Source organism: Patiria miniata, unplaced genomic scaffold, assembly GCF_015706575.1.
Source record: "Patiria miniata isolate m_02_andy unplaced genomic scaffold, ASM1570657v1 HiC_scaffold_3, whole genome shotgun sequence".
Classification (NCBI taxonomy): Eukaryota; Metazoa; Echinodermata; class Asteroidea; order Valvatida; family Asterinidae; genus Patiria; species Patiria miniata.
In genome coordinates, this window is record NW_024037069.1 from 33,430,382 (window position 1) to 33,446,246 (window position 15,865).

Consider the following 15,865-nt stretch of genomic DNA (forward strand, 5'->3'; position numbering starts at 1 on the left):
TTTTGTTCCTCTTCCCTTTTCACTTAAACTTTTTTGCAACAGCTCTTATTTGTTTTGTACACGTTTTATCAAGTTCGTCCTCGATTATGTTCCTGTCCTCGATTCCGCGAAGATGTTGCATGTGTGTGTCCTCGATTTCCACCATCAACAAGCACAACTTTGCGTAAAAACCTCCCTAAGAAAGCATACACTGGCGTATAGCGCGTATGATGTTGTTGATTCGGGAAGGAGCAAAATCTTGAGTCCCTTTTGCCCCAGTCCCGCACTAGCACTCTTCTGCAAACACATGGTGAACCACAGGAAGCCTCAATAGAGGGCAGTAAATGACAATTCTAGCACTGTGCAATATTTGCTTAAGTTGTATCCAAAAACTGCTGTCCGAGACTCTCTTGAGAGTGCTCTAGAGGGCTTTCTGAGGGCTGTCTAGAGGGCGCTGTTTCGTTGCACATCGCCTCAGGGTACACCCCAGTAAACAGGCCAAAATCCGGCCGTCCACCGAGCTCATGAATAAAAGTTATACACTCAAATTATTCTACATTAGAGAGTTCCGAGAGCCATGGAATTGGGGAATTGAAGACATAATATTATTATGACACTGCATCTCTGGCTTGGACTCGGGGCTTCCAATTCTTAGCACTTCAGATGTAATGGACCGATCCAGTAAGCTCCGCCCAGTGCGCACGTGAGCAAATTAACACGTGCTTCTCTCCAATGCCACACTGCATTTTCCTGCCGCGCGCATCATACGCGCGTGCACGCATGTCGGACTTTTGTGCACGCATGTCGGACGTAAATCACGGCTGTGATTGGTCAGAACACCATGGGGCGGTGCTTACTGGATCGGTCCATTGGGTCCGAAAGTGGCGCCATTTAGTCATGTTGTGGAGGGATCCTGTTTTTAAAATGGCTACTTTTACAGTTTAGGAACATCACTCGTTTTAGGGGTGGTCTATCTGCTTTGGGTGAGAATTTCTCCAAAAGTCAACGGTCAATCCACCATAAATTGAAAAGAAAAGAAAACACGACATGTTGATTTCTGTGCAAGCTGACACCTGTGAGAGTTTTGAGTAGTTTTAAAGGAATTTCGAAGTATGAGGATTTACCACTGGTGTTTAGATGAGAGGAATTTTATACTGGGGTACTGCACCATGTATGATTTCAAAATGGTAGCACACTTTTCTATTTCAGCCGAATGCACTGTATCAAGTTTTTTGGGTTTGTTTAGGTAAAGGAGCACTTAGTCCTGTCCTCATTGCAACAGTTGCTTTTCGAATATTTTCTGAGTTTATACCTTTAAATCAGGCGCGGTTCTAGGGGAAGGGGGGGGGGGCTTTAGCCCCCCAAAATGTTGTCTTGCTCCCCAAAAAATAAATTCCGTAAAAAGAAATTGCATTAGCAAAAAGAAGGATTGTGATGTACATGCGAACGGTCTCCCCCTAAAGAAATAGTCGTGACAAGGGTGAATTTGTAGTTAATATAGTGTGAATGATTTTAGAATTTTATTGGCGCTTCCCATTGAAAATATGGCAAATTCCGTAAAAAGAAATTGCATTAGCAAAAAGAAGGATTGTAATGTACATGCGAAAAGTCTCCCCCAAAGAAATAATCGTGACAAGGGTGCATTTGTAGTTAATATAGTGTGAATGATTTTAGGATTAAAAAAAAAAATTGAACAAGTTGTGTAATATTTTACACAAGTTGTGTAAACAACAGTTTACACAACGGGTTGCTAAGGTCTATATAGTACACAACCGTTTGATTTTTACACAACCGAAATAACAGTGTACTTGCGATATCAACTAAAACCAAAAATCCTGTGAAATATGGCTAATAATAAAATTACAAGTCAATTAACAAGGCCAGTCACAAGTAACTGGCGATTGACAATATTATTGTAAAGGAAAGCGCTTGTCCTAATTTATGTAAATAGCTTGTGACTTGACTAAGGACTGAACGGCTTGTGATGAACTTATTATGGACTTGTTGCCCATTAAAGAGGTACTTCTTAGACTACAATTAAACCGAGTTAAAATGACGAAATCTCGACATTATACAAAAAAACAACACATCGGTATTCACTATTCATTTCTAAAGCAAAGATCTAACAATAGCTTCACCACGCGGTAGTCAAGGTTACAGTTTTTATCTCGCCACATAAATGACTTTCCAAAGCCAACAGCTGCAGTTAATTTACACCATACCCAACGTGTGATATAACAATAAACCTTGACTTTTCTCACTCTTCTCGGGTTCACGCGTTTCATTAACCACATATATATATATGCTATCTCTCTAGCTCTATCACTTTTGTTTTAGACTCGGCCGACAGTAACCAGTTGCTCATAGCAACCATTATTGCCCCACCAGGTGAAATTTAATAAAAGCCTGGCACCGCAACAATTGTTCCAATCCAGGTGGAAAATGTGCGTGGTTTCATTACAGGCGTGGCTGCAGGGTTAGCACAAATGCGTGCACACAAAAGCGCGGTAATAAACAGCTGAGTTCAAGCGCACCAATTATATTTCTCGATATATTATTCATCTTCTTTATGATAATCAACCCCAGTCTGTCAAGTTTATCAGAGGCTCATAAATCCAGTGGGGGCTGCGAGTGGTAGTTCATTACATTTCCTGGGATTCGACGAACTGCACCTCAGTCGTAAGAACTCTTTCTTTAATCACGTCACTACAATAGCAGAGTGGTCTTTTGTACGAGCTAAATTTGGTGTTAGCGCGCGACTGAACTTGGGGATTGTTTTCTGCAGAGCGGAGTGGGGTTGCATTACTGCCCCAGAAAAGTGCGGATATTTTTGAAGCATCATGGAATGGGTCTGGGGCTGCATTCTGCTGGTTTTGCCAGGAGGGCTGCAAATATCTGCACAAACCGGTAAGTTTTAATTTAAACAAACTGTAGGAAATCAAAATTTGTCATGTTGAAACAAATTCTGTAAAAACCGAGCATTGTTTGAGATATTAAATCGGAAATCGGAAAATCATTATGAAAATATATTGGGCTTGGACCTATCACAACAAAACCTGCCGTGTCAATTTTACACCGGCTATATCCATACAGGAATCGGTGGTGTATAATGTTGGCACCGATGGTCCTTCAAAGATAGCACTCATGTTTCTGCATTGTTCAATTATACAATTTTTGTATAATATTTTCCCAAGTGTGTTTCAGTTTTGTTTCTCAAAGGGCGTTGCGTAGCCAATTAAAACTGGAAGGGAAGCGGACAGTTGTTCTTTTGTTCTCTTCATGAATAAATGATTGAATCAATATTCATTAATACACAGAATTGAGTTGTTTTGACCAACGCCGTGCGCTGCCTTAAGGGAGGGATCAGTCATTTGACGTTTGATTCATTCGTGGTTTCAAGGCTCGTTAATTCGGGGGATATATTAGATATAATGTTTCTGTCCTCCAACACGGATGTCTGAACACAGACTGAAAAGGATGGTGCAAAGACTGTATGGGCACCACTGGTGCAGCATCACGATTGGTATTAACAAACGAAAGGGCTTTGCCGGAACCTCCAAATTTACACTTACGGAGGAAAATCTTTTTTTGGGGGGGGGGGGTTGCTGTAATTTTAGTTTATAACAGTTTCATCCTGTCAGCTGCTATTATCGGTGTACGCTTTACACAAGTACAGTCCCTTGGGATCCCGGGAACCAATTTTTGGAAATCAAAAATAAGCGAGTCTGCTTGAAATTCAGCTATACACCGCCGACAAGCCTTTGGATTGTCGCAACATAGGCCTATTTGGAATTCAAATATTCCTTGACTATGGCAAGTGTATTGTCGCGCACGGTCATTTGGGCTGATGTTTGACCAGAGCAATGCGACCAAATTTAAGATAAACATGCAGAAACATGTAGACACTTTGTGCTGGATGCTGTTAAATATTCCTGTCAATGCTTCCCTTGATTTGTGCTCCCGTTTGGAGAGGGAAGCAAAGATGAGTTTCGATGAAAAGAAAATGGAAGTATCGAAGAAATGTGTTCATCTTTTTTTATATTCAAAAGCTAATTAAAAAGGAGCGCATTATCGCGTTAAGTTAGTCTTTCTTGTTAATTGTTCTAGAAGAATAAGAAGGGAGTTTTGAGTGACATGTGCATGTATATGCGATAAAGCAGTGCTGCAAATTTGTCACATTTATGTTGTGGGTTTAGTTTGAGAATTTCGGACACGACATCGACGGTATTTAAAAGGCCTTGTCGAAGTTTGATCATTTTGTTCTTTCTCCTACTAAACCTGTTTCTGGTGCAGTGTCTTTGCTTCGTACTAACAGGCCTGGATTGTTCAATAGGTACAGTAGGCACTATGCCTAGGGCCTACGAAAATACGGGGGCCACTGCAGTGTGCCATAAAGTTACTTGTTCCGTTGTTGTGAGGACTATACACGAGTTGTCCATGGTACTATAGGGACCGAAGACAGTGTGGGGACAGCGGAAAGTTCCCATAACTCGGTCCTAATTTGCCTAACAATAAATAAAACTTCCCCATAACGCGGTGACGGCCCGCCCACACATGCAAGTGTGTAAACGCCTTCAATCGTGGACCCCATATTGTCCCTCTTTTTAACTTTTTTAGGACAACCTTCCATACGTTTTGCACACGATCGTCAATCGTGGACTTTCTGGAATTGTGGACCCTATTGCCCTCTATTGTTCAACGTTCCCTGTTGAATGCAGAAAGTAACCCACTCACAGTGTGTATTTGCCTGCAATCGTGGACCCCTATTGTCCCTCTTTTGTTTATACTTACTTTTTAGGAAGACCTCCCATTTGTTTTGCACACGAATCCAAATTTGGGACCTCTCGGAAATTGGGGACCCTATTGTCCTCTATTGTTTAACGTCCCCTATTGAATGCAGAAACAAACTCACACCCGTACACAAACTTGGTGTTGTTGTCTAGGGCGCGGTGTACTGCCTATACGGAACACTGGTGCATAGGGGCTATGGAATATCTAACCCGGCCCTGCGTACCAAGGCCGATTTCTTAGAGCCGTTAGTCAGATATTAATAGTTCGAGACACAATTTATGAAATTGACCGTGGTGTCCCCACGCCCAAGAATCTCTGCTCTTTCGAAAGATGCGATAGCTTCAATTTCCACTTAAAAACAATAAAGACACTGTCTGGCACCAGCTGGCTTGCTCTATCTTGGAAAAACCGTTCCTTCACGTTTTCTACGTGTATATGTTTGAGTAAAGAGGTCTGCGTTGACTTCCTCGATCGATCCATGTCCGGTAATGAAATAAGTCGGCAATTACCTACATTACAAGGACGGGCGATGTGATTGTTTTAAGTGGGTCGGTGGATTTCTGTCTGTGACGCCAATTAGAAAAGCGCGCGTCCGGTTGTCCAGGTGCAATTGTCACCGCACATTTTTTTGGGATGATTTTTTTTAAGGTATTGTATACATTTTGGATTTGTCGTAATGTTATAAAATTCACCGATTTAAGGGTTGGTATTTTAGAGCAGATATCGTTCCACTGACCAGTTAAATATTTGGAGATACTGGTAATGGCAAAAAAAAACACGATTAAAAAGTGTTTGTTTTCAATCGTCAAAGTGCAGGTCGCTGTATCTGTCGCACACAGAATGCATAGGTTGCATACATGCACGGCATGCCTGACTGACGGCTGTGTCGTGGGCAATATACATATCCAAGTATCTGGCGGCACGTCAAATATAACTTGAAACTGTTGAATTTATAAACCATTCGCCAACAATTTTGCCAACAGGCTCCTAGATATTCTTTTCACAGCCACAAATGAAATTTGAAAATGATCATTTGATTTTCTTTCCTTTAAGTTCATCATATCCGTAATTTTGATAATGACAATGTTGTTTTATTTTCTGAATTTCTTTTCCCTTCAAGATGAACATTTTATCTTGTTTGAACTAATTATCAATATTCAGAGTGCACACTTTAACTGAAACGTCATCAGTTATATGTAAAGTTGTTATACGTATACGTGAAATTACTTGACCTTTACTTCCGGTGCTATACCGGAAGGTCAAAGTTAGGTGAATTTAAAATGCAGACGTCATTGGGTACCAACCAGCGATTTAAGGTCAAAATGTGAATTATTACTTTGAACTGTAACTTTTCAAATGAATAGCGTAGCAGGCTCACTTTTTGTGGTTATATAGACATTGCAATATTTTGGATCACGGGCACAAAACCGTTTGACCTTTATTTCCGGTGTTACCGGAAGTGCAATGAAAATTAAATATAACTTGAAAACGGAACCAGTTTACTACGGACAAACAAAATATGCAAGTGATTTTTCTCAATTGAATCGAATACTGGAACTTACTTTATTTTTGCAACTGTGCGACGTTGCGTCCGAAACCATCGGACTTCGTCAGGCAACTGGTGACCCGGTGGACTGGTCACGTGAGAGACGGCTAGGAATCCCTTGAATGGCCCGGTCCCATGCATGTGATAGGTTGAAGCGTAGCCAGCCCCCCTCTTTTGTTGAGTGTTGGTTGTTCGACCCTTTCCCAGATGGCTTCCTTGATGTCTCTTTTGTGCCACTGCTCTTCCTTATCAAGGATCACAACATCCTCTGAGCCTAGTGTGACCAGAGTCTCGTAGGTGTTAATGAAGAAGTTCAGACACACAAAAAACAGCATGATGACGTCATCACCTGCAAGGGCGCCCTCTAGCGGCACATCAAAGACAGTTGATTTTTTTAATTGAAATACTTTGTTAAAAACCATTAGTTAAAATTTCACCCAATTGTTCTCAGACATTCCTTGGACAACCGGAAATGATTTTGCAAGGTTTCAGACCGGTCACCAAACCGAAAGTTATTGTAGGGAGAATTTCGAAATGGTCTGTTTTCTTTCTTTCACTTTTAAAGTTCAATCCATCATTTGATGCGTGCCTACTGACAATATGTTCCAAAAATTGTGAGTCATCAAACCGGAAGATGGATATTATTGTTATTAATACATACACTTAAACATCCGTGATAATTTTCGGTTCATGATGAATATCTATCCTCTCTGAACTAAATCAGTATTCACTTTGCAAAGTTTAACTGATAACGTAATCACACCGAAATGACGTGTACTTTGTATCAGTATATTAAAATCGATGAAACCCAAAGGATGCATTTTATTTCCAAAGTCGTTTGTCTGTTCAGACTGTTCTGACAAAAAATTCACAACCGGGCAATGTCCTATGAAATAGTTCTCTGCCCGATCACTCTGCGTCTGTATTGAACACGAATTGCTAATTTGTTTTTGCCTTTATGTACACTTGACTTTTCCAAATACTCTTGTTTCACCATGCAGTAAAACCCTCCTCTGGAATTGTCCGGGTATACTTCTATAGAAAAAAGTAATTGGGTAATTAGCAGGGCATGCTTTTTTTTATGATGGATTAATGGGTCGATTTATAAATTTTTGTTTTCATAAATATGTGGGTATGTGACGACCCAAGGACCACTTATCGCAATATTGACCATGCTATTCTTGAACCAACAGACTTCAAATTCAGAGAATACATGTAGAAATTTGGTGAAAGAGCATTTGTTATGCGCCTATCAAATGTCCCCCCCCCCCCCCCCCCCCCCCCCCCCCCCCGCTGCCCAAGGTTCGATGTCGGATTTGGTCAGTACGTTTTTCATATCCCATGGTGGGGATTTTGGTCACTAAAATTACATTGTTACCATTGGCGTACCACATAGAAAAGCAATCACTAGTAGTATTAACAAAACCCCTGATATGTGATCGCCACATTACGTCAATCATTTCTCACGTTTTGTGTCCACATACAATGCAGTTATTATTATCTCGGGTGAACCGATGTCGTTCTAAAGATTTCAGGGCCTTCAAAGTTAATTTCACTGTACAAAATTATTATAATGGCTCATTGCTTATTGAGGAATTTCTCGTCTCATTTATCTCGGCGCTAAATTACTGCGAACCGATATTACCGTGAACATTTTCCAGTTTGATGCCTCGATTCGGCCGACGCATGCGCAGAATCTTCAGCCGGACAGGGTCACCGAGCATGATAATGATGCCCTAGCGCCTAGTGTCAATTGAGGGGCGTAACATTAAGGGTGATTAATAATTAATTTTGTATAATTCCTGAATATAAACCGATTCTTACCTTCTATGCTTCCAGAGCGACCATGCTCCGATAAGAGCGCATAATAAATAATGTATTTGTTTGTACTTGAATTGTATACAACGCGTTGAAAAGCCGCTCAAGGCAGTGCTTCATAACAACAGTGAAAGGAAAGCAGCTTGCAGATCATTAAGGGCAGAGATGATTTGTTTTTACCAGATGCGAAGCGTGTGGAGGAGGCATTAGCCAAGCACCGCAACGACAATCAGTGTTACAGAATGCACAGGACCTGGTGCACAGTCCGAATGCTTGAGCAAAACGTCTATAGTGTTATGTGCATATATTGCAAGTAACATTAACACGGAAGCAAATGTTCGGCATTCGTTCAGTTTCGTCTTCGTGCGACATTGTCATTAAGCTGTTTCTTAACCTGGCCATACGAAGTTACGAACCCATAAATCAAATCTGCTTTACGGGATTTGTTCTACCGCAGCTGTACTTTAAGGGTTACTTAACCGAAGGAAAGGTTTCTTTACTTGATGCCCAATTCCAACTAGTAATTATACACTAGTAATTCCAACAAGTAATTATATATGAATTTGAGCCTCAGAAATTGTGATTGCGAAAAAGAACTAATTCAAGCTGACAATCTGCGTTATATAGTACGGCTTGATAAAGTTGTCTTCTGGGAATCTAATCTAAAAACGGAAATGAGTTTTGCTTTGTATAGGTCAAGCCTTGAGGCTAGCTAGGCCCAGCACTCTGAGCGTAACCGTATGTTTTCCATTCAACAAAAAGCTTCTGGGCGGCAAAAGTCGATCGTCTTTTTTTCTTCAAATCCTTGGAATTGAGAAAATTAAAAGTCAACAAGAACCAAAACCTTCTACTCCCACACCGCCGTGTTTTTCCTTCTCTGGACCAGAATGTTTCCATTGCTTAATTTCCGTTATGTCGCCTCTTTGAATCTTCACAGAGTAATTGGTAAAAACGTTGTCGAATAAAGAGTATTGATTTGGGTCCTACTTCTCACACATGACAAGGTCTAGTGTGTACAGAAAATAGGTCGACCCCATCCATTTCAACAAATAATCCTTCAATGAGTTTATTGCTTTCTATCCCCCGATCAAATGGAGTATTCCAGGACTTCTGGCCAATCAGAATACTATCCCCGAACTGAATGGTTTATTCCAGGTCCTTTGACGCAGGTAACACCCTTTTGGGCAAAACCAATAAAGGGAAAGGTTTTTTTGTGTGTGTTTTACTCCGATAGAGGAACAATGAGTTTTATTGAATTAAAAAAAGTGGAAATAAAGGTATTTTTCCCTCATTAGTTTTTCATTATACAAGCCATTATGTACACTGAGTGAAATCCTTTCACAAAAATATCGAGAACGTACGCTTTCTTCCTCGAACATATACTCTACAATTCCGTTCCTTCCGTCACAATCTATGTTGTTATTATTATGTTCATCTAAGTGAGCTATATCTGTTATAACACGTAGGCCTACGTGCTTGCTTTACGAAATGGTGTATTTATTTTACAATCCTTCATATCATTGAGAACGAGAATCCTTCTTTCAAGTAGTATTGGCAAGAAGAATGTTATCATTCCCAATGTTAACAATGCCCAATTTGATTTTCGTTTGGTCTAGTTTCCGCCTCGGAGGATCCCAACAGTGTGTTTTGCCATTCAAATCCGTGCCAGAACAACGGAACCTGCGTCAACATGCTACGTGAGTATTTGGCCGTTCCTGTGATTATGTGCACGGTAGGCCTTAAACCATAACAATCTCGTTTCGTGTCGTTAAAGTTTTTGATGCAAAAAATACATGATTTTTGTACGTGGACATTAAACTTCAGGACTAATTACTGTGAGTCCAGCCTGTGTCATATCCAAACAACTAGTAATGAAAACAGACATAGACCTATACAGTTTACGCACATTATAACGTCATCTGATAGAGCCCATTCGGATAAATCAGTCCCTTCATTTTCCTACTCATATATCAAGTTCAGTAAGAACACACATAACTCAAATGTATAACCTGATGGAGACGTCGCTTTGTTCTCGTGTACAAAATCGTGAGAGGGTCGAAAGCTATTTCCAAAATGCTCCTACTTTAAACGGAATTACTTTCCTGGGTTGAAATTCCGACCACATATCCCTAACATAAAATATTTTACTTTACGACACATAGGCCTAGGTATATACCTGGGGAATTCCTTTTTTTTTTTTTTTTAAAGTAACATCCTTGTGGAGACCTATTCACCTTTCGAAATAGCCTTGGGAAGACCTTACAATCTTTTGTTCCGTATTATGGGCAGTCTCGACTCCATGGGCGCATGAGATCGCGCAGGGCATGATGGGAAACAACATGGCGCAGCAAGATCTCGTACCCATGGGAACGAGGTTTCGAAATACAGCCAGCACGAAGGGAGCTGCTGAAAAACCTTTGGCTCGTGGTCTTGAGTGTCAAAATCAAAAGTCAAGGCTGCTTCTGGGAATGGCAGTGTCGGTCATTTGTCCTTGGGGGAGACAATTGTCACTAATTGATTTTCTTGTAAGGGAGAATTATAATTGTCTTTGAATGCAGAGAGGTAGCGGCGTGTGTTATAATTATAGCCGTTGCGCCAAAACCGCAGCACCCAGCTGTACACTTTTAAAAAACTGTCATGGTATTTATATACATGTAGTGTTTTACGAGCTTGACGGGCAGCCTAATTTGTAGCTCCTTAAGTGCAAAAAGTATGCAGATGTGCGGTTTATGCCCTTACGCCTATAACAATGAATTCAAGAGATAAAATAGGCCGTATTATTACTGAAGCAGTAACGAAATGTCTGCATTATATTTCTTTCGCGCTGAACTAATAGCAATTGTGACGTAAAAGTATGAGATACAATTTTAATAAAGAATAATTGACATAACTTCACATAGGAAGTTACATTCGTTTCCTGTCAAAGGGTGGATCGGGCAGCGGGGCCCATGCCCCCCCCCCCCCCCCCCCAAAAAAAAAAACACGAACCCATTTTTTTTTTTTTTTTTTTAAGTGACGTCGCAAAAAAGGCAGGCACTGCATACACCATCCCTCTTTTTCTCCAAAACAATTGGCTAAAGTGGTCAGAAATTGCCTCAAATCGCATCACAGAGCATCTTGAATCCAAAAAGATTTCGGGGCCCTTTTTGGGGGGACCAATTTATTGTTTGGGCCCCCCTATCTGGCAAAAGACCCGAAGTAATTACCAATTGTTCCTTAAACCTTAGAAGTAAGTTTGATGCCTTTTGGTAAATGAAAATCGATAATTAATTCAACCATCCCAGAGCAACAGACAAATTAATATTAATATTATGTGGCAGAATTATCTTCGTCTGGAGACGACGCTGCAGATGCGGCAAATGATGCGGTAAAAGCTGAACGAATAATTGCAACTACCCTTGCCTTTTAATATAATCACATCACATCTGGCAGGCGAGATGTTTGGAGAACATTTGTTTCACAAATCCTTTGAATGATACCCGGCGATTTCTAATAGGCTGGCGGCACTTATTACCACCCAATCCACCGGTTACTGGCTTTCACGGTCTAGTGAGGCGACGGACATTAACTGATGACTTCCATTAAACGATTGTGGCCTCCGTCGTAATGAAGTAATTATGATATGACTTCCCATCCCCAAATCCTATGCGAAACAAGCATACATTATCCAGGGAAGCATAACGAACTTGTAATACAAAATGTACTGTCATATTTCTGTAGATCAAAACACGAATCAATCTTCCAGATAAAAAGTGCATGCATGTTAAATTGACACTGCGGTTTTAATATTGCTTGAGTGTAGGCCATCAATCATGAGCAGTTTTTAAAGAACAAAATATTGAACATACACGTCATGCATGGTAACGGTAAGATTCCAGAATGCACTGACAGTTATAAACAGACAGAATTTGATCATAGACAATATTCGATACGAACCCGGCATTTTAAGCCGAATGAGTTTGATTTCTGACATTTGTATAAAACCGGGAGACGAATTTCAGTATTCGTTTTGATTAGCAAATACGGGTTACCAGCTAACATTGTGCAATGAATACTACTTGTGGGTGGTTCCCTGCTGTTTTTGCTTAGCGCGTAGAGTTGTCTAAGTAATATTTTGTGCGGTATCTCAGTGGAATTAAAGGCTTGGTTTTTTAATGTTTTAGGATCGATGGAGAGTAAACGGAGATCCCAGCTTAAACTCTAGTTTCTGTTTTCTTCTTCTTAAGTGTGTCTTCTTTCCGTATTTGTTCTTGTAGGCCCAGGGAGTGACCGATCCCTCTCGGTATGCAAAAATGGGGCGTGTTACAAGCTCATTTTAGAGAAGAAAACATGGGAGGAGGCAACCCTAGCGTGTAACGTCATGGGTTCATCCTTGATTGCCATGGAAACGACGGAGGTGCAGGGGGACTTTGTGAACACCATCAAAGATCACCATTTGCACAGTGAGTGAATGACAACGAATAACCAGGGCAGGCAGAACTAAAACTTATCGATCGGGCAAATAATCCACTGACGCAGAGATATACTCTAGACTATTGACAGTCGTAACAATATTGTATCTGGATTCACAAAGCACAAGTTCGTAGTGTGTTTCGATCATAATATTATATTCATTTGAGTTTTGTTCGTCTGTTTTCCCCGTTTGTTTTGTTTCGATTTTTTTTTTTTTTTTTGGGGGGGGGGTTTGGTTGTTTGTTGTAAGTCACTTTTAAGACCCTTGAAAAACGCTCATCGATTTTAGGCCATCTCAGCATCCCGATTGTAAAAGCTTTTTTTACCAATGAAGTACACTTTCTGAAGATTATTTTTGCCGAAACAAAAAGGTGACAATTTTAGACAACTTGCGAGTTGTGTGTCCTTTAAAGTAACATTGTTGGGAATCCGAACGAAATACTCATTTCAATTTGGTAATGTAGAGAACACCAAACAAATGGAGATAGTAATTTAGGAATGCCTTGACTGAGGCCAATATTCAATGGAGTGACGTGTTTTGCGAGTGCATGGAGGCTTTTCTAAGCGTAGCAGGCTTTTTTAGTACAAAAGGATGAAATGTGACTTCCAACGGCGAAAGTAATTACAATCGGCGTGGGATCTTTCGTTTGGACGAGACAGATTAAGTTAAGAACTCCACAAGGTTATTAAATTGCGGCTTTTAATCAAGAAAATGATTACGTACATGTATGCGTCCAGGAGTGCCTTTGTACAAACTGGAATGGCCTTCCTTTCATTTCCATTCTAAGGATTTACATGTATTTTAATTATTATTTTATCATGCCCAAGCCCAAATCCAAATATCAACCAGAAAAAGTTGTCGAGATTTGACGATATTTGAGTAATAAACAGCATGCATCGTTCATTAGTCTTAATCTGCGTGATAAAATCGCAACTTCAGCAGACATTTTCGGTATGGAATCTATAGAAATAATCTTAATTTGCCTGGTTCTTGCATTTGCCAATTTTTGGTTTTTTTTCTAGCAACTTTAACGTTTCACTTTGCTGCTTTTTGGTCTCAAATTTTAAACAATAACTATCTCAACTTTCAAATTTTCCCTCCGAAAATGACACCATTTTCATCGTTGCCGGAATTTCGGGTGCTTTGCTGTGGTTTACCTTTCTGCACAGAGTAGTTCGATCATTGTTTTTTTTTTCAGTTCACGACAGTTAAGCAATGAGAAAAAGTCGTGCACAAATGTTTTCAATGAGCGTGACGTTTGGGTTTACAATCCTATATTAAAACAGCCAATGTTGACTGACGTCTGTCTGTTTGATGTCGGGCTGTGTCTGTCTGTCTGTTTGATGTCTGTTTGTCATGTTTATTTTTCGTAAAAGACCTAACAAATGTGCGCAAGCACAAAACACACATACAGGTCCTTATCGAGGTATATATATGCCCCGGCTTCACTGTTCTCTGAAGTTACGGTTGCCACATAAAAAGGGGGCGGGGGCAAATTTGTTTCTTTTTGACTTTCAAACAGTATCTCTTAAACATTCCAAATTTAAACACTCCAAAACGTGTCGCTATTACTCAAAACATAACGTTGATGATAACAAAATGTGGCAAAATTGCTTCACCTAGGTTTACCACGCCCATTGGGGTCAACATGCAAATTGAGGTCAACCAGCCAGCGGAATGCCGCACAAAGCTTAAAAACCTAACTCAAAGAGAGGGTGTGCCTAAAGTGATACCACAACAACAGCGCCCTCGGTTGTGAGAAAAAGCAAGGAACACTTTTTAAACAATAAATGGCACTTTGCAAAAAGTTTTTCTAAAAGGGATGTCTCACAGCATTTTTAAATTTCAGCGCAACGGCTATTTACTACAATTTGATCTGGTGTAAAACTTTTTCATGCCCCTTTAAGTTTTTGTCCGGAGGTTCAATATTCCCAAAATTGTCCTCTGTCCTACACAGAAACTGACTCCCGCCCAGACAACCCAGGCGGCTTCTGGTCTAGCGGCAACAATCTCCTCACGGACGACCGTTGGATTTGGGGCACCGACCCGCGCCATCCCGTAGATGTCTGGTTCCATCCATCCTCCCGCCCGACCAACAACTGTCTCATGCTCAACACGGATCTCACCACGCAGTCCAGGATGCGGCTAGAGGCCGCAGCGTGCGGGAGACAGTTGTACTTCGCATGCGAGCTGACGGTGGAGGCTCTGTATCAGGGTGAGAGAAAAACGGATGGTTCCTATAGAGCCAGAAAGTTTACCCTGGTGGCGCGCTTCCGGACCCCTCGAATAGGAACATTAGCGTGTAAAATTAAGTCGGAGTTTTCAAAATTGTTTTGGTACATTGATTTCTTAAGAAAATCAACCTCAGGAAAGGTCTTTGTAAAATTGTTACTAACATCTCAATTTATTGAAACTGAAAAATCGCATTACGTGAAAGCGAAATATCGCACGAAAAATCGACCTCTCACTTCCAAAATAGTGGAACTCGGTCGGTGCACTCGTATACAAAGATGAAAATATGAAATATTTTTGTTGCGGTCATTGTGTAAAAAAACTGAAAGTTATATAGGAGACTAAATTGTCTTTTGGGATATACAATTTTTGGAATAAACTTGAAGGACTAACTCTCGTTTACAAAAAACTAAACTGACAGTTGGTAAGAACTGTATTCAAGCAAGCCCGACTAAATCTTGAATCCATCGGATGTATAAGGTAGGTAAATCTTTGCATCGTTACCATTTCCGTTCTCACGCAAGTACGCAATGTGAAAACAAACGTGATAGAACTCGTTTTGACCCATCTCCAACTGATCTCATCTCATCATTCTGTCCTGTGGAATGCCAAAAAAAAAAATTCGAATTCAAAAACTAATTAGGCCTATGTATATATATTTTTCTTTCAACGTAGTACATCATGAAACGTAGTTTACCTCGGGAGTGCAGAGATCTTTCGCTCAAAAATTCAGTTATCTTTAATTATTACAGGTGTATAGACAATTAAAAATGTAATGTAGCTTATAAAACTCTGTTTTGCACGATCTTAATGAGCATTAATTGATTCACAGCAAATGACTTGGGACTAGAATTATGTGATATCCTCCCCCCCCCCAAAAAAAAAATAGCTCGGTAACCATGTTCGCTATATTGATTCTCAACAAAGAACCTCATGAGAATGCTCATTTCTTTCTGAGAAAGGGGCAGCATTTGCACTGTTATTAAGAATGACACATTTTTATATTGCATTCAGAAATTTAATATCGATTTTGTGTCACTTCGTAA

At 40.3% G+C, this 15,865-nt stretch overlaps 2 protein-coding genes across 2 annotated transcripts in view; both read left to right on the forward strand.

The window, feature by feature from the left end:
- The first annotated feature begins 2,645 nt into the window (after positions 1 to 2,645).
- On the forward strand, positions 2,646 to 12,584 carry LOC119736720 (brevican core protein-like). The gene is made up of 3 exons (XM_038210732.1): positions 2,646 to 2,886; positions 9,751 to 9,831; positions 12,391 to 12,584. The coding sequence occupies exons 1-3, from the start codon at positions 2,820 to 2,822 to the stop codon at positions 12,582 to 12,584; spliced, it is 342 nt and encodes a 113-aa protein (XP_038066660.1). The 5' UTR covers positions 2,646 to 2,819.
- A 1,885-nt stretch (positions 12,585 to 14,469) lies between these two features.
- Positions 14,470 to 15,865, forward strand: part of LOC119737768 (adhesion G protein-coupled receptor L2-like) — a 42,922-nt gene continuing 41,526 nt past the window's right edge. Inside the window, exon 1 of the mRNA XM_038212357.1 lies at positions 14,470 to 14,802. Coding sequence (XP_038068285.1) covers positions 14,694 to 14,802 — 109 coding nt within the window. The 5' untranslated portion in view covers positions 14,470 to 14,693. The remainder of the gene's footprint in view (positions 14,803 to 15,865) is intronic.

Coding starts and splice junctions, on each gene's coding strand:
- LOC119736720 (XM_038210732.1), top strand. CDS start 2,820: ATGGAATGGGTCTGGGGCTGCATTCTGCTGGTTTTGCCAGGAGGGCTG. Junction 2,887..9,750: donor GCAAATATCTGCACAAACCG/GTAAGTTTTAAT, acceptor CGTTTGGTCTAG/TTTCCGCCTCGGAGGATCCC. Junction 9,832..12,390: donor AACCTGCGTCAACATGCTAC/GTGAGTATTTGG, acceptor TTGTTCTTGTAG/GCCCAGGGAGTGACCGATCC.